The sequence below is a fragment of the Dama dama genome, chromosome 14 (genome assembly GCF_033118175.1).
Source record: "Dama dama isolate Ldn47 chromosome 14, ASM3311817v1, whole genome shotgun sequence".
NCBI classification, from domain to species: Eukaryota; Metazoa; Chordata; class Mammalia; order Artiodactyla; family Cervidae; genus Dama; species Dama dama.
Genome location: NC_083694.1, coordinates 63,442,590 through 63,466,181, shown reverse-complemented (window position 1 = coordinate 63,466,181; position 23,592 = coordinate 63,442,590). Strand labels below are relative to the sequence as shown.

General features: G+C 37.6%; 1 protein-coding gene across 3 annotated transcripts in view; it reads right to left on the bottom strand.

Moving 5' to 3' along the window:
* HMCN1 (hemicentin 1) overlaps nt 1-23,592 on the bottom strand; it is a 525,163-nt gene that overhangs the window by 47,888 nt on the left and 453,683 nt on the right. For all 3 annotated transcript variants that reach the window (XM_061160939.1, XM_061160937.1, XM_061160938.1), the window contains exons 83-93: nt 21,643-21,856; nt 19,548-19,682; nt 18,976-19,166; nt 17,121-17,202; nt 12,534-12,803; nt 11,815-11,985; nt 11,509-11,679; nt 2,874-3,044; nt 2,280-2,450; nt 1,144-1,314; nt 804-974 (exon numbers count right to left, since the gene is read on the bottom strand). In XM_061160939.1, the coding sequence (XP_061016922.1) occupies nt 804-974; nt 1,144-1,314; nt 2,280-2,450; nt 2,874-3,044; nt 11,509-11,679; nt 11,815-11,985; nt 12,534-12,803; nt 17,121-17,202; nt 18,976-19,166; nt 19,548-19,682; nt 21,643-21,856 (1,918 nt within the window). The remainder of the gene's footprint in view (nt 1-803; nt 975-1,143; nt 1,315-2,279; nt 2,451-2,873; nt 3,045-11,508; nt 11,680-11,814; nt 11,986-12,533; nt 12,804-17,120; nt 17,203-18,975; nt 19,167-19,547; nt 19,683-21,642; nt 21,857-23,592) is intronic.

Genomic DNA, 23,592 nt, shown 5'->3' with positions numbered 1-23,592 from the left:
TTGGGACTCCAATAAACTCAGATCCATGAGTTCTAGAAGTCCAGCTTTGTTCCTTCTGAATTTTTGTATCACAATATCTTGGCATATTGCATGACTTGAATGATAGTAGTTGAACTCCCCCTAATCTTTTCCCTTAAACAGGATTTTCCCTATTTTACTGTCTGTACTCATGTTCTCTATATTTCCATCTGTGAAAGAACAGCCTCCAATTGTGTATTTCTATTAGCTATTCAGTTTCTGCCCCACCCTCATTTTTCTGCCTGGAATCTCAGCCTGGTTTTCCCACTCTTCCTTGCCCTTTTTACTCCTCAAGCCCAGGACTACTATTTACAGCTGGGGGAAGACTATATCCTTTTATAAAAGGAGCCTAGAAGGGGGCAAGTAGAGACTAATATACAGCATGAGCTTTGGCGCAGAGCTGCATCAATGAGGGGGAAAAAGTGCCCTTTTCCTAATTCTTCCATCAAGTTGTTGTCATTGTTTGGTCTCTATGGTGTGTCCAACTCTTTTCAACCCCATAGACTGTAGCCCATGAGGCTCCTCTCTCCATGGGATTTCCCAGGCAAGAATACTGGAGTGGGTTGCCATTTCCTTCTCCCGGGGATCTTTCCAACCCAGGCATCAAACCTATGTTCCTGCTTGACAGGTGAATTCTTTACCTCTGAGCCACCTGGGAAGCCCCTCTTTCATCCAGAGTTGGCACTATTTTATAATTTGAGGGTTCAGAGTGACACCTTTTTTTTTTTTTAATTCACAGAAAGTCTGTAAATGTGGTCCTACCAAAGTCTAATGTAATTGCTTACCTGGACATACTTGTATATTACATCTGGATACCTGAGTAGCATCGCCTGGGCAGGGGCGACCACTTTTAGATGGTACTGGATTGTTGCAGAGCCGTTTTCGTATCTTTTCACCTCCTCCACAAGAGGTGGAACACCAGCTCCAGCTGTGCCAGTTTCCCCAACTTCCATCCACTGTGAACAAGAACAAGATGGTCAATATTAACAAATGGGTAATAAAATCTACCCTCAGGGTGACTCTGCCTATACAACTTTCATTTCAAGACCTGATGTGATGGGGCTGCCACAAGGAGCACTGAATGAAAGGCTTTACTTCTTCTGCCGCCAGGGGTTGGAAGCTCACCAGGACACATGTCCGTGTTGCATCTCTGGATCTGGGAGTCTGGGCCTCCACAAGCTCTTCCTCCACTGGAGGGACGGGGGTTATCACATGTGCGGTACCGCCGCATCTGCCCCCCGCCACATGTCCGGCTGCACACTCCCCAGCCACTCCAAGGACTCCAGTTTCCATGAGCTACGACACAGAACCATTGGAGAAGTGGTCATCAATGACGTTCATCCAAAGCGTACAGAAAGACTATCCAGGAAGTGAAAAGAAACACACAGAGCGATAAACAGGAAACTGGGTATACATTCCAGTGACTGTGCAATTCCATTTAACCTGCATAAACAAGGCTGAGTGCCAAAGCATGATGCTTTTGAATTGTGGTGCTGGAGAAGACTCAGGAGAGTCCCTTGGACCGCAAGATCAAACCAGTCAATCCTAAAGGAAATCAACCCTGAATATTCACTAGAAGGACTGCTGCTGAAGCTCCAATACTCTGGTCATCTGATGCTAAGAGCTGACTCCCTGGTAAAGACCCTAATGCTGCGAAAGAGTGAAGGCGAAAGGGGAGGGAGAGAGTAAGATGTTTAGATAGCATCACTGACTCAATGGACATGAATCTGAGCAAACTCCAGGAGACAGCAGAGGACAGAGGAGCCTGGAGTGCTGCAGTCCAAGAGGTCACAGAGTCAGACATAACTCAGCAACTGAACCACAACAATAAGTTTTCCAGGAGCTGGAGGATAGGAATAAGAAAAGGTCTCTGAGGAGTCAAGCTATAACATTCAGGATACAGTGAACTGAAATGCTGTTAGGGTCCACACTTCTAACTTGGGTGACTACATTAAGGCAGAGAGGCACCTGCTTGCTTCTGTTACGGAATCAACATCATCACTAGTTGGTGTGGAAGGATGCCCTAGTCCTTGCACTCTGCAACTGGTCCTAAAAAGGACATGGAATAGAATGCAGCCTCTGCCCATCTAAATCAGTGGGGTCTATGGTATTATATACACCCAATAGCAACCACACAACATTTTGATATCCTAGACCAATGGTAGACAAATCAAGTAACAGACTGTTGTAATTTTAAGGACTTAAGTCCATAGTGAAACTTTAAGAAAGTATAATGTTGACTCACTATTTCCAACACTCACTTGGACAAGAGTCACTATTACAAAAATCGCTCTGGACATCACTCCCTTCGCATTTGTTGCCTCCATACTGAGGCGCAGGATCAGAGCAGTCCCTTGTTCGCTGCCTGGCGCCGCCTCCACAGGATACAGAGCAGGCACTCCAACTGGTCCAAGTGGCCCACTTGCCATCAACTGGGTTAAAGAAAAACATATGTGCTCTGTTACTACTTAGAAATGATCAAGTTAAACCCTGCGCATTGATAGGTTGAATGATAATCTTATTGATACTGATTCTTTTAAGTTTCTATTTTGTATTGTATTGTATTTTGTATTGTATTGGCATATAGCCGATCAACAATGTTGTAAGAGTTTCAGGTGGACGGCAAAGGGACTCAGCCATACATAAACATGTATCCATTCTCCCCCAGACTCCCCACCCATCCAGGCTGCCACATAACATTGAGCAGAGTTCCCTGTGCTATCGAGTAGGACCATGTTGGTTATCCACTTTAAATATAGCAGTGTGTACATTTAACATTGATTCTTAATGACATACTCCCTAGATAAGATGTAGAGGTTAAATTATTGAGGGTACAAACATTGTATTTATCTTACTTGGACAGTGTCTTTCATTGCAAACTTGCATCTGTGTTTCTGCTCCATCACAGTAGGATCCAGAAAATGACGGTGGTGGGTTATTGCATAGTCTTGTTCTTGTTTGGGTACCTTTTCCACAACTTACGCTGCATGTACCCCAAGGCTGCCAGGTACTCCATGCTCCATGAACTACAAACATCCCAAGACAGAGTTTTAAGTCACAGAACCACATTTGTTATTAAAAAAAATTGTTATATAAATAAATAACTTGTAATGAGTTAAATTAGCCCAGAATCTAAAATAACTGAAATTGAACCAAAGGAAACATAACAAATGATGTTCTTCCCTTCCCCCTCTGGTTAGATTTTCATGAGAATTAGTATCTATAGGAAAATTGAGAAGGCTACCTGATGCTGAAATAAATGCTTAAAATTATCCAAAGGGGCTCTTTTGTTAAAATTAAATGTAATCAAACTACTACCCATAAATAAAGTCTGAGCTTATAAGCCCTAACTAAGTATTTTCTGGGGAATGTGGAAGGAACCAGAAGCTAAGCTGTGTAACTAATCTCAATGCAGTTATGGCGAACACAATGGTCTCCATAATGATAACTTGGACCCCACACTGCAAGGCCACATCTTCAAACCTGATTCAGCTTCACATTTAAAAATGTACTTGGACCTTTCAACAGCATGATGATTTGCACAGTTATAACTCTTTGAAAATTTTTCCCCATTACATAATGTTCTTGAATTAAAAGTTCTAAATAACACACTCACCTGCTTCCTAAACATCAGAAAAAATTGACCAGTAGTTTCCAAGAAATAAGATTAAGGCCTTCCTTTTAGTAACTAACATATTACACCATCTGACCACAAGCTTGGAACAACCTTATGTTTCCTTCCAGGTGTAGGGCTAAGAATAAACATGGTTTCTCTTATGTGTAAGTCAGTACAGGTCATGTTTTTGTCAAAAGGTATTTTCTAGATGTGGGGCTCAAAAAGTTTTTTGCCGTGGTCACCAGGTTTAACCAAGATAGGAACCATAGGGCTTTAAGGTCCTGTCTAAATATTCTCTTAACACAATCTGTAAGTTGAAAAACAAGGAATGGAATTATCATTTGGCTTCTTTGCTTAGAAAATATTTTAAAACACATCTTGAATTTCCTCCTAATTAACTGTTGTCTAATTGAACTGACTACATATTCTTGTACTTCGTAGACACAAGAAACACAGTCACAAATTTATTTCAGCTGACAAGAATCTTCACTAAAAATTATTTGACGAAACATAAAAGGGAAAGAAAGCCTTTCATTAAATGGCAAGTACTACTCAAGACTACTACTTTATTAATTAAGATCACTGATGTTCATAGGTATTACATAAGGACTATGGCATTTCAAAATTCTGCTATTCCAACTGTTTTAATATGTTCTATTTTCAAGGATGTTGGTTAATGAAAGCATTTCGCTCTTATGAAAAGCCTTATGATACATGCATTTTTTGGAGGATTACAACTGGGTGACATTTATTAATTTCTTATCTGTGTAGATTCTATCTATTATGGAGCTTCCATGGTGACTCAGATGGTAAAGAATCTGCCTGCAGTGCAAGAGACCTGGGTTTGATCCCTATGTAGGGAAGATCCCCTGGAGAAGGGAATGGCTACCCACTCCAGTGTTCGTGCCTGAAGAATTCCATGGGTAGCGGAGCCTGGTGGGCTATAGTTTCTATGACATATGGATAGAGGTTTTCAGCTGAAGATCCTTTTAATTTTTTAAGTCAATACAGAAAACCCTAACCAAAATTGAACTTCATGGCATGAAACGTAGAAGAATTGAAATGTTTCTTTTATGTGAATGGAATGATAGCAAGAATGACAATAATAAACCAGAAAAGGTGTAAAATTTCATGGTATCTAAAGAATACAAAAGAAAACAGCTATGGAGAAATTAGAAGATTATGAAAAGTAAAACAGATGAGTTTGCTATTACACTGCATTGCAGTTCTGATTCTGGAAAGGCAGGAGAGCAGAGACTCTAGAGCAGATACCCTGTGCCTGAATAACCACTCTGCCCTTACTACCTGTGAGATCCTAGACAAGTTCCTTAGCTTCTGGGCCTCTAGTTTCCTCATCTGCCATGTGTGGATAAGAAAAAGAACCTCCCTTACTAGGATGGGTGTGAAAAATAATGAGTTGATAGATGAAAAGTGTTCAAATAGTATAAGACACACAATGTCACCTAAGTGTGAGCTCTGAGCTAGTACTGCTAGTCTTCACTCAAAGTTCTCAATGCTTTCAGAATAACACTTCAAAAAAAGCTCAGTCTTTAAGCAATCCAACAATATATCTTTCATGACTGACTCAAATGGCAGCAGAATGGCCTACAACAGAAGAAGATATCAATCTTTTTTAGAGAGAGGGCTGTCAGTTTAGAAATATCTCTAATTGGGGGAGGACAAGATAGGTCTAAAATAGCAATTTGTACCAGAAAGCAGAAGTGTTCACAGAATCATGGGCACATGTCAAGAGGAAACTGAAGATAGTCTCAAGCGATCTCCACTAACCAAGACAATTTGTGCATCACAATAAATGATGACGGTAGTGCATTATAAATCACTGAAGGAAATGGTATTTGAGTTCTTACTGATATAACTCAAAAAAAAAGGTAGAAAGAGAAAGAAAAGTTCTTTCCTACAATGGAAAGCCAATAATAGATGTCTTGTAAGATCATAGCAATAACTGATTTAAAGCAAAAATAAATCATAAATAGATGCTAAAACTGGTAGGTAAAAGACTGATAAGAAACAAGATGTTTATGAAGTCTTAAAGTTTCCCTACAAAATGCTTATTAATTACAAAGGTAAATATAGTAACTACACACTGGAAAACACCACGTTAAAAAAGTGAACAAAGTTAACATTACCAGTTAGACACGTCATGTGATATGATGTACTGAGGACACAAAATCATTTCTATGATATGTCTGCCAAAATGCAAAATCTGAATCTAATCGTGAAAAAATATCAGACACACCTAAATGGAAAATTCTTACAAAACAATTAGCCTATATACTTAAAAAAAAAATAGCAAGGCCATAAAACATAAAAAGTAGCTAAGAAATTGTTCCAGTTGAAAGGGACTAAAGAGACATGACACATAAATGCGAATGTGATCTTGGAAGAGATCTTGGAATGGAAAAAAGAGTTTATGAAGCATATATAACTGGGACAATTAATAGAATTTGAATGTGAACTGTGGATTAGATAAGATTTATAACAGTATTCAAGTTAAATTTCTTGATTTAGATAATTGTGTTTATAAAAGACACTATTCTTGTTTTAGGAAATATGCACAATTGGTGAATCTGGGTAAAAGGTGTACAGAAGTTCTTTGTATTATTCTTGCAACTTTTCTGTAAGCTTGACACTATTAAACATAATTTTTTACTAAAAGAAAATCTCATCAAACCATGTGAGGCAAAAACAAACAGAAGTGCAAAAGACAAATGTGAATCTACCATTACAGATGGAGACTCAAATACTCCTCTATCAGAAATGACAGATCCAGCATGCAGAAAAACAATAAGGAAATGATTGAACTCAAGAACAGCAATCAATTAGATAGAGTTGACATCTATAAACTAGTTCATCTGAGAACAGCAGAATTCACATTGTTCTCAGGCTCACATGGAACATTCATCAAGGTGGACCACATTCTGAGCCATGAAATATACTTTATTCTTTTTAATTTGTTAGAAATTATATAATGTCTGCTCTCAGACCACAGTGAAATCAAGCTAGAAATCAATAATAGGTAGATGCAAAATCCCCAAATATGTGGAGATTAAACAACACACTATTAAATAATACAATTTCAAAGAAGAAATCTCAACAGATATTAAAAATATTTTGAATTAAATGCAAATGAAAACACAACTTATCAAAATTTGTAGGATGCAGCAAAAGTAGTGCTTAGAGAGAAATTCATAGTATTGAATGCATAAGATCTAAAATAAATTATCTACATTTCCACCTTAGGAAACTAAAAAAGAAGAGAAAATGAAATCTAGAGTAAGAAAAGAAATATAGCAGAGATCAGTGAAACTGAACATAGGAAATCAACAGATAATAATCAGTGAAACCCAAAGCCGATTCTTTGAAAAGATCAATAAAATCAGTAGGATTCTAGCCAGGCTAATCAAGAGAAAAAGAGAGAATACAAATGATTATTATCAAAAATAAAAGAGAAGGCCTCTCTACAGATCCTATGGGTATTAAAAACATTAAAAGGAATATTAATAGAGTTTGAACAACTCTGTGTCTGCCAGTTTGACAACCTAGATGAAATGGACCAACTCCTTGAAAGATACGATTTGCCAAAACTCACACAAGAAAAAAGTTTGAATAGTTCTATATCTATTAAAGAAATGTAATCACTAATTAATAAACTTCCATAACAGAAAACACAGTACCAGATGGGTTTACTGTTGAATTTTACCAAACATTTGTGGGAAAAAATGTACCCCCTAGACCAATTCTCTACCTTTTCTTTCAGAGGACAGAGCAGAGAGACTACTTCCTAACTTTCTATGAGGCCAGCATTACCCTAATACTAAAACAAGACAAAGACATTACAAGAAAACGAAAGTACAGGCCAATATCTCTCATGAATATAGATGTAAAAAGTCTCAACAAATATTATCAAGTTGACTCCAACAATGTATTAAAAGAAAACCTCTTCTGTCCCTAAGATGCTGACATACCTCCTGGATGAAAAAGACCATCTTAGGCTATCTGCCCATTTTGCAGTGGTATACACTGATAAATGTTTAACAGCCAGCTTTCTGGGAGTAGGGAGGAAACTGATTTATAGCATCTATAGTTTTTATGGTACAAAACACTCCCACCATGGTCAATATCTACCTAGTAATGTGATATCATGAAACTCCCAGTGGGAAGAGACACACGCTTTCAGAGGCTGGATCCAGAACACCACTGACAATATGCCATAATAACAGCTAAATTCAACTTGTTTAGGGGCTGAGAGATAACCAAAGAAAGTCTAAAAAACAGTAAGCCAACAGAATAGTGAGCAAAACAGCAGTAAGCCAATAGTTACTCAATAAAAACAAACAAAAAAAAACCTTGAGTTTTGTTTTAGGACATGTACAAAAATCATTTAGCTTTTCATTATATAGATACCATAGCTGATAAACTGTACAAAGATTAATCAGGTATTGCTGGTTCTTTTTACTTTGATATGTTATTATAATTAGCTTTCTAATTTTTCAAGATTCAAATAATTTTGGCTTTATTTTTTTTAAGATTTCATAAGAATATTTAATTTTTATGGTAGATATTCTGAGCTGCAAATTAAGACACCCAAGATCTAAGTGAATAGGCTTAGGAATCAGATCAACTTGCATACAAATCCTTAATTCACTTTTTAGTAGTTATACAACCTCAGTAAATTATCATATATTTTCTCATATCAAATATTTTATCATATAGCTTCCTGAATTATGCAATAGAATGCAATACCCCATGCAGAGGGTAACTATCTCATTTTGGTCAACACCCCTTTTTTAGACCATCTCAGGTAAAGTGTCTCTTCCAGGTATGCTCTGTCACTTCAACTCTTGAGTTTGCTCTGTATGCTTATCAGTATGTGAATGATATTCTCTGTTTACCATTCTAATTCTAGCAGTTAGAACAGTGCCTTGAACACAGACTGGGTGCTCAATAAATAGCTGTTGGATTAGTGAGTGATTTAAGGGATGAATTAATGAATCAACAGCCACTCTTCTATTCCATAGGATTTCTTTCAGGCTGTCAAACAAGGAGCCCTGCCTCTCTTGATCCACTGTGGGTCAGTAGCCCAAGCTGGCTCTCGGAGCGGTATCCTTCTCCTGGACTCCCTGAGTTCAGAGGTGTGCCTGGGACCCACAAAGTCAAGCAGGGTTCCTTCCCAGGGGCTGATACAAATTCTGAGAGAGAGGAACTCTTTTGCTTTGAGGCCTTAGATTCTAAGGCCCTTGTAGGCCAGGTACCACCAGTCATTTTTTTCCACATGGAGAGAGTCTAATGAAGAATAAAGCCAAAGAAAGGAAAGCAGATGAGAGATGGAAAACACTCTGGTACAAACATTAGCCAAATTCTTGGATTCAATCATACCTGAAAATAGAATTTTCTATGGAAGCTTAGTATTTAAGCTTGGTCTATTTAGATGGTATAAACAGATGGTCTATTTATTTAAGTTTAATTTCTGTCACTTTAATCTGAAAGGGCCCTAATATACCACACCTAGTATAGTCACTCTGAGAATCTTTGCCCCAAAGAGGTTTTCCTCCAACTAATTGGCTATGGGGCAGTTTTGCTGTGAAAGATAAAATAACTGGTTGACAGGTTTCAACTAGTTGGCAGTGGTTTCATTTCTCCACTGACTCAGTGTTCTCATTTTTTATATTACATACATCTTAGGTCTCATTAAGATCTATAGAGTAATGAGCAGATGTGATGGTCTTAGAAAAGTCAATGATAATTATGTATAATGACTTAATAGAAAATACAGTGATAAGAAAACTTACTGGAAGTGTGAAATAAGAGTATAAAGTCAGATTGCATACCATACTAAAGTGATAACATATCAGTTTGTAAATCCTTCAGTGAGCACAATCATCCCTCCCACCTGTCAAAAGCAAAGGTCTACCAAGCTATGGTGAATATAAAAGGGTGATGAATAATTCATAGAATAGGGGCTTCCCCTGGTGGCTCAGACAGTAAAGAATCTGCCTGCAATACAGAAGACCCTGGGTTCAATCCCTGGGTCAGGAAGACCCCCTGGAGAAGGGAGTGGGTACCCACTCCAGTATTCTTGCCTGGACAATTCCATGGACAGAGCAGCCCGATGGGCTACAGCCCATGGGGTTGCAAACAGTCAGACGTGACTGAGTGACTAACTGTAATTCATAACAGCCTTTAGGAGCGTTAATTATTCCAGTATTATTTTTAGCTAATTTAGGCACTACAGATTACTTTCTAATGCTGTCTCTATCAAATTTATCACACAATATTAGAAGTTGCAGGCAAGCACATCAAGCTCTTCTTATATCCCTGCAAAAGGAAAAGGTTATGTGTTTCCTGATGAATATGTTTCTAGAAAATGGTAACATAATGTAGCCAGAATTGTGGTATTTGAGACAGAATCTGACTTAGAGAATTTGGTGAAATACAAGGACTGAGGATGCGGTGGAACATTTAAATGTGGTCCAGATATGTATGCTCAGTTATATATGTTACATATATTGATAAGAAATAGCTGTATCCCTCCTCTGTTCATTTTACTCTCAGGGGACAGCTGAAAAGACTTAAGAGCAGATTTTTTTACATCAGAAAGAATTTATATCCAACATAAGATTCTGAGGGATTCCCTAGTGGCTCAAACGGTAAAGAATCTGCCTTCAATGTGGGAGACCCAGCTTCAATCCTGGCGTTGGGAAGATCCTCTGGAGAAGGAAATGGAAACCTACTCCAGTATTCTTGCCTGGGAAATCCCATGAACAAAGGAGCCTGGTGGGCTAAAGTCCATGGGGTCACAAAGAGTCGGTCGGACATAACTGAGTGGCTAACACACTAAGATCCTCAATCATTGATGATAAACTTTGAGAAAGGAAGTACCTTTGTTTTCCAAGATATACCCCAATACAACTATGTGCACGCAAGCTCAGTCATGTCTGACTTTGCAACCCTATGAACAGTAGCCCACCAGGCTCTTCTGTCCCTGGGATTTTCCTGGCAAGAATACTGGAGTGTGTTGCCATTTCCTTCTCAAAGGGTATCCTCCTGATCCAGGGATCAAACTCAAGTCTCCTGTGTCTCTTGCATTGCATGTAGATTCTTTACCACTTGAGCCATTGGGGAAGCTATACAACATGAATTTACACACGTTTGGAATGTATTCAAATATTTTCTGAAATTTTTTCATTTTAATTTTTCACAACAAATTGTTTAAAAACTTTGTTTTTAATTTTTCATCTTAATTATATCCTTTTAGATATACCTTTATTTTCATTAATTCATCTTTTACAGCAAAATTGTCTTATGGTCTAATGGTCTATTTAGTTATGTGGCAATACTGCTTGCTTGGCAGCAAAGATTCTTACAGTGAAGATACCTAGAACCCTAAAATACCTATTGTTTCACAAAGTCAAAAATGACATGTAGATACAGTCCTAAGCATGGTTCCTAGCACATGACATTTATTGAGTGAATGTAGCTAATGCTATTTTTCTCCTTGTCAGCTGTGTGTTTCTGGGCAGGTCTTTAACCTCTCTAGACTTCATTTTTCCTGTCTGAAAGTGAATGGCTGGATTAGCTGTTATCTAAGGTCTTCAACATCTCTAAAATTCTATTAATTCGATTACATTTAAATGATTAAAAAATATATTACAGTTTGGAACTCTTTCTCATGCTCAGTTAAATCAGGTACTTGAATTAACACTGATTTAATGTCACATCTCCTTAAGTTCATCCATGAGACAGAAGTGAGAACATAGGCCATAACATCTCTTCCTAATAAAGAAGAAAAGGTAATTATAACTCCTCTGTATGGGTCAAAAAGACATAAGTTTTGCTTATCTCTGGGTTCTTACCTGGGCAAGGCCGAATGTTGCACATGATGGTTTCCACGGCAGTCCCTTCACACGGCCGCCCACCGTGCTGAACTGATGGATTATTGCAAGTTCTGGTCCTGGTTCGGTTACCACGTCCACAGCCCCTCGTGCATTCTTCCCAGGAACTCCATTCTGACCAGTTCCCATCCACTATCCAAAGGCGACACGTTAACACCATCAGAGACATTTCAATCGAAAGAACTTATACTGAGACAAACCATAGTTAGGGGACAGAAGTGGGCATCTATTGAACCACGTGCCTGTCTGTTGAATAAAGAGGTGTACCTGGACACGGCTTCTGTTGACAGTTTTGCATTTCTGAATCCGATCCCTGGCAAGGCTTCCCACCGTTGGCTGGAGAGGGGTTGTTGCACAGACGGCTCCTCTTCTGGATCCCTCTTCCACAGGTGACACTGCAGGGTCTCCAGGCCGACCACTGGGAAAAGCCACCGGGCACTGCAAATGAAACACTGTACTTGGTCTCTGTTACTGTAGATACAAAAACTGTAAGTCAGATTTCATGGAGGATATGCACTGGGTCTAGCGCTGAACCTAGAAAGGCTGAGCAATTGTTTATGGGAACTCTTCTTTACTGTAAAATTAAAACCGAAGCATCCAAGAACTGAGCAGTTACCTAGAGTTTCTTTGGACATGGCTGTTGAAAGAGTGAGCGACGAAGACATTTATATGCTGTTTACCTTTTGGAATTAAGTCATTCTTTGAAGCAAAACTATGCACTGATTTTCGAGAGTAATTTTAACCTAGTTTTAAAAACAAAATTCCGTTTGGGATTTTGAATTATTAACTTGGTATTCTGCAGCTCTCATCTGTATTGTTTTTAATCTCTTCAGTTTGTAATGTGATTTTTGTCCTATCCCTATAATCTATAAGTATCTTGAGGGTACAAGGGATGTGGCCTAAGATGCTTCATGATTTTTATTGTTTAGATTGCCCCAGGTACTGTTTAACAAGGATATCTCAGGGTAAACTAATATCACACTCACCCTGGACTATGACCGGCACTCTCACAAGGACAGAACCCATCAAGTTTCGAGCAACGCATTCATACTCAGACGTATCTTCTTTCTGAGCAGCAGCGATATGTAATGAGTTGTTGGACAACACATTAATTCGCTCATCCCAGAGGATAGAGTGCCCTTGACGGGACCATGTAATGGTTGGACGAGGCTCTCCAGCTGCTTGACAATTCAAGATGACTTTACCGCCAGCATTAATAATAGTTTCTACTGGTTCAAGAGTGATAATAGGAGGACCTATGGAGAAAAGCACATGTTTCTTAGTTTTTGTGGAATTATATTAACATTGTGAGTCATACTATATAATAACATTATTTAGAAAAAAATTATGCTCATTTTTTTTTAAATACAATGTAGCTTCTCAGCAGTTAAGGTTGTAATTGCCATTGACAGAATGTTTTATTTAGTAAACGGTAAAAATTTTAAATCCCTAAGCAGTCTAGCCTAGAGCATGGGCTCTGCAGTTGTGCTTTTCTGGATTCACATTCTGCCTCTGCTCTTTACTACCTTTTTGAATCACTGTGTCCTTAAAAATGGTGCCTAGTTCACAGGATCTTGTTTGACTCAACTAAGATGATGTAAGCACAGATCTTCAACAATAGACAAGAAGACAATATTAGTACTACTGTTCTTATTGTTTTTGTTGTTATTGATTTTGTCTGTGTTTTACATGGTGAACATTCAGTTCTCTTCCTTACATCATTTTTTGAGGTAAAGAGTCATTATTAAGTTATTCTTTCATCACTGATCATCATTCTCAATATATACATATATTGAGAATTTATCTCTTGCCAAGCATTGTGCACAGATACAGTTTCTAGTTTCAAGGGACTCAGAGTCCATTTATAAGACAGACAAGTAACCAATTATTGAGCTATAATATACATATAAAATTTAGTAACACAATAGGTAGAATAGAATTTAGTAAAGAATAGATAAATGTATGATAACATGAGAGCATAAACAATAGTGACTCAATACATCAAACAAAAGCATGTCTCTGGAAATGAAGAGGTAAAGGAAGACATTCAAGAATTATTAAGAAAGTAGGAGTGATAGGAATTAGCCATTCAATATTATGGCATAAAGGGAGGAACTGATGACTACAGGGTTTTGATTTGGGGAATACAGTGTATCTTTGGGTAAATTCAGTAGAATACACGAGAAAGGACAGATTTATTAGGAAGGAATAAGGAATGATGATTCACATCCATTTAGAAATGCTGATGAGCTTGAGATATCTGTAGGACAGTCAAGTGGAGATGTCTAGATATTCATATCTCAAGCTCAGAACAGAGATAGAAGTAAGATTGCTTCAGGAGTGAGTCTAAAATGAGAGAGAAAGATCCAAGACAGAAACGATGGCAGCATTATTAGGTAAGAAACGGACAGAAAATGAGCCTGTAAATGATACTCAGAGCTGATCACTGAGGAAGGAAGAAACTCAGGAGAAAATGGTATCCTAGCAACCAAAGTGTGTTTCAAGGAAGATTGAGAGGTCAACAGTATCTGTAGTGGATGACAGCTATTCAAATGAAGTTACTGGAAAGATAAACATTATGCCACCAACTTTTTCTAGTTCCTTTTATCTATATACTGGTCTACAGTGTTAAATAAGAGAATATGAAGGACTTCATGGAGAAGCAGCTTGAACTGGATTTTTAAAAAAGTGAGTAAGATTACATAGAGGAGAAAGGAACTGCCATGGAGAGAAGGAAACAGTACAGAGACAGAGTTAGCTCTGAAAGGTGATTCAGCCTGGACAGCAGTAGCATGCAGGTTTTAAACATTTGGTTAAAATCTTAAAAGATAATCTAAAGGGTTTACATTTGAACAGGTGAGAATAGGGGAGTGTGTTTTTTCTTGATAGAGTATGATAGGATGACAGCAGTGTTTTAGTGAGACTGAACTGAATGGTGGATTGGTTGGTTCAACAAACAGTAATGCATATAAGATAATTCAGGGTGGTGGCTGCATATTACAGACCAGGAAGTCTATCTGGAATGACAAAACACAAAACAAAACAAATAAAATGTGTTTTATGGTAATGCTACTATGATAGTATTTTATGCAAAAGCATCACTGACATGTTGTGTTTTACGAAAGTAATTATTTCACATCAGGTTTGAATCTTTCAGTGTTATTAATGTATTATTCATATATATGTCCACATCATCCTCAAATTGCATTCTTGCTTGATGTTTATATTAAAATCACTCTTAAGAACTTTCCGGGCTCTAACACCCCCCCCTCCCCAGTTTCAGATTATATTATGTATTCAATAAACTATTGTTGAATGAAGTAAGTGGCTCAGATTAATCATGCAACACACTAAATAAGAACATTGAATAAATAAGCCTGTTCATATTATTATGGTCAAAAAAGTGTTAAATAAAACTAAGAATCTTAATTTAGATTCCATATTTGAACATTTCCAATGGCACATAAGTCTATAAATTAAGAATAAATACCATATGTAAAAAAATTCCATACATACATCTTTCAAAGTTGAATTAATTCTATCAGTCATACAATAATTTGTTAAATATGAGCATTTTATCTAAAAGAAGACATTCCTTATGGTACTTTAATCTCAATTTTAAACATTACATTTTTTACTTTTTTATATCCCTCATTTATTACAATGAATTTATTGTCAGTATATGTAGATGAGCTAATCTAATGCAGTTTTTCTTAAACTTGGCCAGTGAATCACTCTTCCATGGGAGATTAATTGTGAGGTGCCCTACATACATTCACCCAAGAAAGCAGGGAGGAGGGTTTCATGAAAATAACATTTCTTGGGGGGATATTTAGAATATTATATCCTCCTCTAATTGAGTTAAATTCACATCTGCATGCTAACATTTCTGGAAATATCTGCAGTAAAGAAAACTGGTACACTTAAGCAAAGCTTGGCATATAGTAGGTGCTCTTATATATGTAACTATATATATATATAAATATATACATATTTAATAAATGAAAACTGTTTAACCTATTTTTCTCATAATTATTCAGTGATGGCATTCTACTTTTCTCCTAATGATATCCATAAAGTTATTATTTGGTACATATATATTTAAGTAAAACACTATCTTAGACACAGAAACAAGCTTATGGTATGTGTATCTCTATATATACACACATACAATAGAATATTATTGAGCCACGAAAAGAAGGGAATCCTGCCATTTGTGACAACATGGAAGGCATTATGTTAAATGAAATATGCCAGACAAGAGGCAAATAGTTGTGTGGTGTCACTTACATGTAGAATCTTAAAAAGTCAGGAACAGAGAATAGACTGGTGGTTGCCAGGGGCTGAAGGATGGGGGATATGGGGAGATACTGGTCAAAACATACAAACTTTCAATCACAAAAATGAGTAACTTTTGAGAATCTAATGTATAACATGATGACTACAGTTAGTTACACTGTACTGTATACTTGAAATTTGCTGAGTAGATCTTAAATATTCTCACCAAAAATCCCACAAAAAACAATGTGTGAGGTGATGAATATGTTAATTAACTTGATTGTGGTAATCATTTTACAGTGTATTCAATATATGTATATCAAATCATCACACTGTACACTTCACTTTTTTTCACCACGCCACATGGCATGTAGGATCTTAGTTTCCTGACTTGGTATTGAACCTGCACCCCCAGCAGTAGAAGTGCAGGGTCTTAACCACTGGACCACCAGGGAAGTTCTACACTGTACAGTTTAAATATACATAGTTTTATTTGTCAACTATTCCTCACTAAGGCTGCAGGGGGGGACCACTGTCTTCAATATCTATTCAGCATTTCAGAGAATATATAGAAATAGAGAAATATCTATTCAAGTTTTAAAGAGTAGTTTGGTAAACAGCTGTTAGTAAATGCTGATCTATAGCATCTCTTAATAGTGAATAAAAAATGTAAATTCATTTCATTAAATACTGAGCCTATTCACAAAATAAACTGATTCCTTAACTTACTGACACTGTTCTTGGGTCAGCCCCTGAAGTGGTCCTGGGGACTGTCCACTGAGCCACTTGAGTCTTTAATGCTTTTCAAATTATGAAAACTTGTCTTCTGATTGTTTATACTGAGGACCCTCATCACAAGCATGCTCATCCTGCCCAAAACACACAGACACTTCACAACAGATTGACAGCAATCGATCCAGAGAACTCTTGAATTCATTTACATTAGTCTTCATTTTTAACACCTAGCTTTAAAGTGCCGTAAAATGACATCTTTGTATGCTCCTTACAAGAATGGTAGGGAGCTATAAAAAGGGTATTTGACTGAATATATTGCAAACAACAACAAAAGCTCTGATACCAAACCACTGCAAATTTCAACTGCATGTGTTAGGTAAAACAGACAGAAATACCTGTGCAAAGTTGTATCAGTCTTCTGGTTGATAACAATTGCTCTATCAGCAGCAGAAAACTAAATTAGACTCTGAAACCTACCATTAATGTATCTGCTAGAAAGTTAAATGAACAATTATATGGACATTTCTTCAATCAAGTGTTTAAGTAATTAAGCAGCTTACTCTGCAAAGTCAGACTCATGCTGCGTTCCACCACCCCAGCTTCATTGGTAGCTACGCACGTATAATCACCAGCATCTTCATTCTATGGAAATAAGCAGTGTTTTATAAAAATAGGAGCCTACAGAGCAGAGAAAAAAATTTTTTTTCACTGTGAGCTTGTTTATGCAATTATGTTTATGAGAAGGTATTTTAATAGAAATAGGAAAACTTACATACATTTAACCATACAAATAGATTTTTTTAAAAAAAGAAAAAAATTCTTAGCCTAATGTTTTTTTCCTAAAAAACCTAGGGAACTCTCAGGGAACAATAACTGGTAGAAACCAAAGCAGAAATACCATTTTTTATAATGATTTATCCAAAATTGTCTTAGTAAAGAAAAATGCCAATATATTCTTATAGATATCTTAAAAAGCATTAAATATTCAGAATAAATGAAAAAATACCTAGTTCTTTGTTACAGAGGTTATTAAAAAAACATTACTCTTAGCCTCTACTTTAGAAGCTTGAAATGTAGGAAAGAAAGTGAAAAACTAATTTACAGGTGACGCAAATCACAGAACATAAGTGATAAATTTATACATATCTATACAGAAAAGAAGTACCACATGAATTCAGATTTGATGACTAATTAGAGATTTTGCTAAGGTCTTATGAACAGAGGAATTCTGGTCTTGTTAACAAAAAGAGTAAGTCAATTAAGGGGAAATGAATTGCAGGAAGTGGAAGAGGGCAGGAGAAGAAAGATGGATGTTGGTTTAGATATTTAATCAAAGTATCAATGCATGATCCAGATAGAAATTTCTAGTAGGAAACTGTAGATGGAACTTGAAAGAGTTTCAGGGTTGAAGGTATAGGGTTAGGAATCTGAAATTGTGTGGTGGAAAATCAGTATTAATATTAGAAGAAGTACCAAGGACTTCAAAAGTAATTATGTTTGTGTAGAGGAAACTCCAATACTTTGGCCACCTGATGCGAAGAGCTGACTTATTTGAAAAGACCCTGATGCTGGGTGAGATTGAGGGCAGGAGGAGAAGGGGATGACAGAGGATGAGACGGTTGGATGGCATCACCGACTCAATGGACATGGGTTTGGGTGGACTCCGGGAGTTGGGGATGGACAGGGAGGCCTGGCGTGCTGTGGTTCATGGGGTTGCAAAGAGCCGGACACGACTGAGCGACTGAGCCGAACTGAACTGAAAGCGGGGAAAGCAGCAGTGAAGAAGCAGAGACTGATTAGTGTAGCCAGAGGTAGAAATCATCTCAAAATTGAAGGAACAGTCAACAACATCTAATGCTGAAATAAAACCAAGCTGAATAAAGGACTGAAAGTGGTCCATTGGAACGGGTCCATTGGACAGTATAGTCTAATTATGATTTCAATGAATTCAACAGTGGGTTAACAACTCACCTTTAGTTAAGAATTTTTTAGATAAAATATCTCATTCACTTGACCCTCAAATTAGAATAATTTAAAGTACTAATGTTGCCTGAATTACTGAAGCTTTTGGAAAGCCTGATAAAGTTGTTGACTTAGTGATGAAATCTACATTGTATTTAAAATGGTGTTTGTAATTCTTCAAATTCCTCATTCTAAAACAGATTTGAGGAAGTTACCTACTGATGCTGAATAACAGGTCAATGATAGAGAACAAAGCAGCAAAATTTTTTTTATTGCTCATACTCCTTCGAAGGGCTAAAAATCAATTTGAACTATCCTTTCAGTTTTTTAAAAGAACCCACTGATTAAGATTTTATGATTAAAATAGGAATGCAGAGAAACTTCCTATGGTACCCACAGAGAGGTGTTGATTGTGACATTTAAAGTGTGTACTGACAATTCAGTGTGACTTACTACAGTGCCATAAATGGCCAACGAGCCATTGCCAAGTTGCCGGATTCTGTGGCTAATTTCAATATCGATCCCCCTTCTGCTCCACTGGATGGTTGGGGCGGGATCTCCTTTCACCTCACAATTCAGGATTGCATTACCACCAAGTGGTTCAATCCAGTTAGAAGGGTAATCACCTTTGAAGACTGGAGGTTCTGGGAAATAACAAAAGACGAGTGTACATCAGTCTTTGTGATTCTAACCTGTTTAAAAGATAATTTAGTGAAGAGGGGGAAAAGCCACTTTTGAGCCCCATGAATCTTCCAGAATCAACTGCTCATGCTAATCGACGAGAGAATTTTGTCCACTTCAATAACCTAAGTGGACGATTCCATTTTGTGCCAAGTGATCTCTTTACGTACTGCTTACCTACTTTTGAGATGAACGTTCATAATTTTTTTTATATCTCATGAGTTTGCACATCTGTGAAATAAGACTAAATTAATAAACTGAAGTTACATCATATTACTATACAATAGGGATGCAAAATACAAATCATTTATCATAAATATTAAAAACAGAACACTTTCACGCACCTTTCACATAAACAAACCCAATCGCCTTCACAAAACCAACGCTGTTTTCAGCAGTGCACACATAAGTGCCTGAATCCTCTTTTGATATCCTTTCAATAACAAGTTCACTGTGTCCATTGATGCTGTCAAAGTGGGCTGAAGGAAAAAAGGTAGAAAACAACACAAACGCCTCTCAGTAACCTCAGAAAATAATCACAACAGCTCAATATTTTGCAGGTTAGATTTATTGAGTCGGTCAGCAATTCAACCAAAGAGATCTCATTATGACACTGGAGGAGAGAGCCCTTTCCAGAGATTTCTTCCTCTGAGCTATTTGCTATGTCTCTAGACACGTGTTTGAAGAATGAAAAACAGCAGAAGGAACAGGAAAAGAGAATGAAAACAAACATCTTCTAAAATTATTTTCGATTGCACCTTTCATCTCAAAGAGTTGCCTAAAGCTGGCTTGCACCCTCTCTAGGTTTCAAAACTCTTTCATTCAGAAATATGACATTTTCCATTTCATTTCTCTCACCACCACTTTTCCCAAACAATTTACATCAAGAACATGAAAACCTTTTCAGTTATAATTCAACTGACCTGGCAGCTCAGAGGGAAAGTCATGAACACCTACGCTAGTTAGGTAATAATGACAAAATTAAATTTGTAATAATTTGAACTTGCCCGTAAGTGGTAATGATATAAATTACCAAAGGTACTTTCAGTACTTGGAATAGAGTATAAGATAAATATGCAAATCCTAAAACAATCGATACTAAATAAGATTCCGATTAGACCAACCAATATCTAATTACATTAAGTATGTTTACTTTGCAGGCTCTCTCCCATTCAAATTATTATTTTTTAGTATAATTGCTTTACAATGTTGTGTTAGCGTTTGTTGTACAACAAAGCGAATCAGGTATATGTGAACATATATCTTCTCCCTCTTGGACCACCCCTGCCCCCCCAATCCCCAATCCCACCCATCTAGGTCATCACAGAGCATGGGGTTGAGCTCCCTGTGCTATGTAGCTGGTTCAAATTATCTTTTAAAGTTTTCATACTGCTGAATAGTAAGTGGAAAATTAAGCTTGAAACACTTAAATATCTAAGTTAGTATTATATCCTCAGAAAACAGTACTGATTAGGTTTTTTAGAGTTTATTTTTCTTCAGTGAAGTATATTATACTATTACTGTTACGGTGACGCAGCTGATGAATTCTAGTTATCATAAATCTTTATAACAGAAAACTCAAGCTTATTACTGACTTTCTAGCAAGGCATTTATTAAATGCTAATAGTGTAGTACTTCAGAACTCAATTTTGGGAAGCAACAATTTCCTTTTACAAACAGTATTTTTGTGCTGGTGATAAAAGTCTAACAGACAGAAACACATCTTCCCCAGGATGCGTGGCTCTACCTGAACATGCAAGTGCACACGCAGACTGGAAACTCTTTACTTAATGATCTACACTCTGATAGTGGATTAGAGAGGTTAATTCATACAGTGAAAAGTACAGTCTCTGTAAAACCAGGTGAATCTTCAGGGCTCTCTCAGTCATCTTAATCCATTTATCAATAAGGAAGGAGATCCCAGGTAGCTCAGTGGTAAAGAATTCTCCTGCCAGTGCAGGAACTGTAGGAGACACGAGTTTGATCCCTCGGTCGGGAACATCCCTGGAGGAGGAAATGGCAACAACCCACTCCAGTATTCTTGCCTGGGGAATCCTATGGACAGAGAAGCCTGGTGGGCTGCAGTCGGTGGGGTCACAAAGAGTCAGACATGACTGAGTAAGAACAGCGAGGAGGTCAGGGGGATACATTTGGGCGTCTGTGTATATGACTTCTCAGGGGGAAGGGAGATACTTTTAGGTTAAAAAACCTACCTATATCCTTCAATATATGGTCCTGTGACCAACATGTCCTTTCTAAAGAATGAAAAGAGCACATATACTGGGCATAGGCTAAAATCCAGGCGAAAGTACACATTTTACAGAATTTAAAGCCATCGATTCATTTAACTTTTCAATCAATTCCCACAGTTAAAGAAAATAGAGATGCGTTTCGAGTTCTCTATCAGTGTATTCACTTTTTAAGAATTAAAGTACCAACCTGGGATAATATTGTTATTGAAGGTCCATGTTAACTTGGGCAATGGAATACCAGTTGCTTTACAGTTTAATCGGAGCTGTTCTCCCTTATTTAATGACACATCTCCAGGGAGTTCAGTAAAAGTGGGAAGAACATGAACAGTCAGGCTGACGGTGTGTCTGTCTTCACCTGCGGCATTGTTAGCAATGCAGGTATAGGTGCCAGAATCTTCCGGCTTAAAGAAAGAAAAGTCATTGTGCATAAAATTACACGCTCTTACATCATATTACATATAAGTCATAAAACTGCATAGCTTGGTCCCCAAAGGAACACTCTAAAGATGATTTAAATTTCCATCTTTTAGTCTGAACCATCTGGCTAGTTTTTACAAAGCATAATTTACAATGTTTAAGAAATTAAACAAAAGTCCATACCTTACAGAACTATAGCATTTTACAGTAAGAAGATCTTAGAAAACCTTAGATTATACAGTTTTACTAAACATCAACCGCTGTACTGCAATGTACAACTAAAGAGCAAATTTACTCCCAAAGGCTGTTAGAATCTTGATGGCATAGCTGGTTCTCTGGGTAATGTGGCACCAAGGACCATGAAAATGATCAAAGGAAATGGCAAGAGTCCGGGCAATTAGCTGCAATTCCAAGATTTCACTTGCTAAATCCAATGGCCAGCTCTTGGCAATCATTTTACTAGAAGTTTTAGAATTTGACACAATTCTGGCTTCCTTCTTTTTAAAACCATGTCTTCACTTGGCTTCGAGGACACCCCATTCCCCTAGTTTCCTTTCTGCCTCACTAATTGCTTTTCTTCCATCTCCTTTTGCTGGCTTCCCCTCCACATTAATGTGTCAATGTAGGTGCATGAGAGGGCTCAGTCTCTTGTTCCTCTTTTCTTCTGTCCACACTCAACTTGGCTTTAATTGCTTTAAATACCACCGGCATGCTGAGATGAGTACCAGTGTGTCCAGCCCAGGTGTTTCTTCCAAACTCCAGTTGTACTGAGCTTCTTATTCCAAGGCTCTGCTTGGTTGCCTAACAGACATCTCAAACCCAAGTTTTCAAAACCAACTTCCCCTCTTCCCCTTTCTGCTCTATCGGTAGCCTTCACGCCATCTCAGTTGATGGCTGATTTGTTCTTCCAGCTGTTCATGACTTTGCCCTCAAGACACTGGAGTGTTTGTTTATTCTTTTTCACACTATTTTCAGTCTAGCTAGGAAATCCTAGCTTCAAAGTATACACAAAATCCAACCACTTCTCACCCACCCCTTCTCGGCTGATATTCTGCTTTGAGTCCTATAATCTCTCATCTGCCTCCACACCATCTTCCCAACTGGTCTTTGGCTTCTCTCCTTGCCTCCCTACCATGTATCGTCATCACAATAGCCAATGCAATATTGCAAAAACATAAGGCGGACAACATTGCTCCCCTGCTCAAAGCCTGATTAATAGATTCTGATTTTACTCAGAGGAAAATGCAAATTGTTACATGGGACGGCAAGGAGTCGGACACGACTGAGCAACTGAACAGCAATAAGGCATTGTGTGTATCTGGTCTTCATTTTTCTCTGACTTCTTTCTCTTTCTCCCTTTGTTTTCACTGGTCTCCTGTTTCTCAAATAGATCGGGCATGTTCCTACTTTTTTTTTTTTATTCTTTCCACCCACCTTCATTTCTTTGCCCCCCAAATCTGGGGTAGGGGATCCCAGTTTTCTGCCTCTCTCCCAGGCAAAGAAAACGGGGATGCTCCTCTCCCAGATACCTGCTTAGCTAATTCACTTCCTTCAAATTTTGCTCAAAGTGTTTGCTTCCCAGAGGACATTTATTCTAACCATGCTATCTAAAAATGTAACTTGTACTCTTCCAACTTCTGATACCTTCTACAGGTTCTTGTTTTATTTTTCATACTAGTTGTTTTCTTTTGAATTGTATACATTCTTTATTTTTATTTTT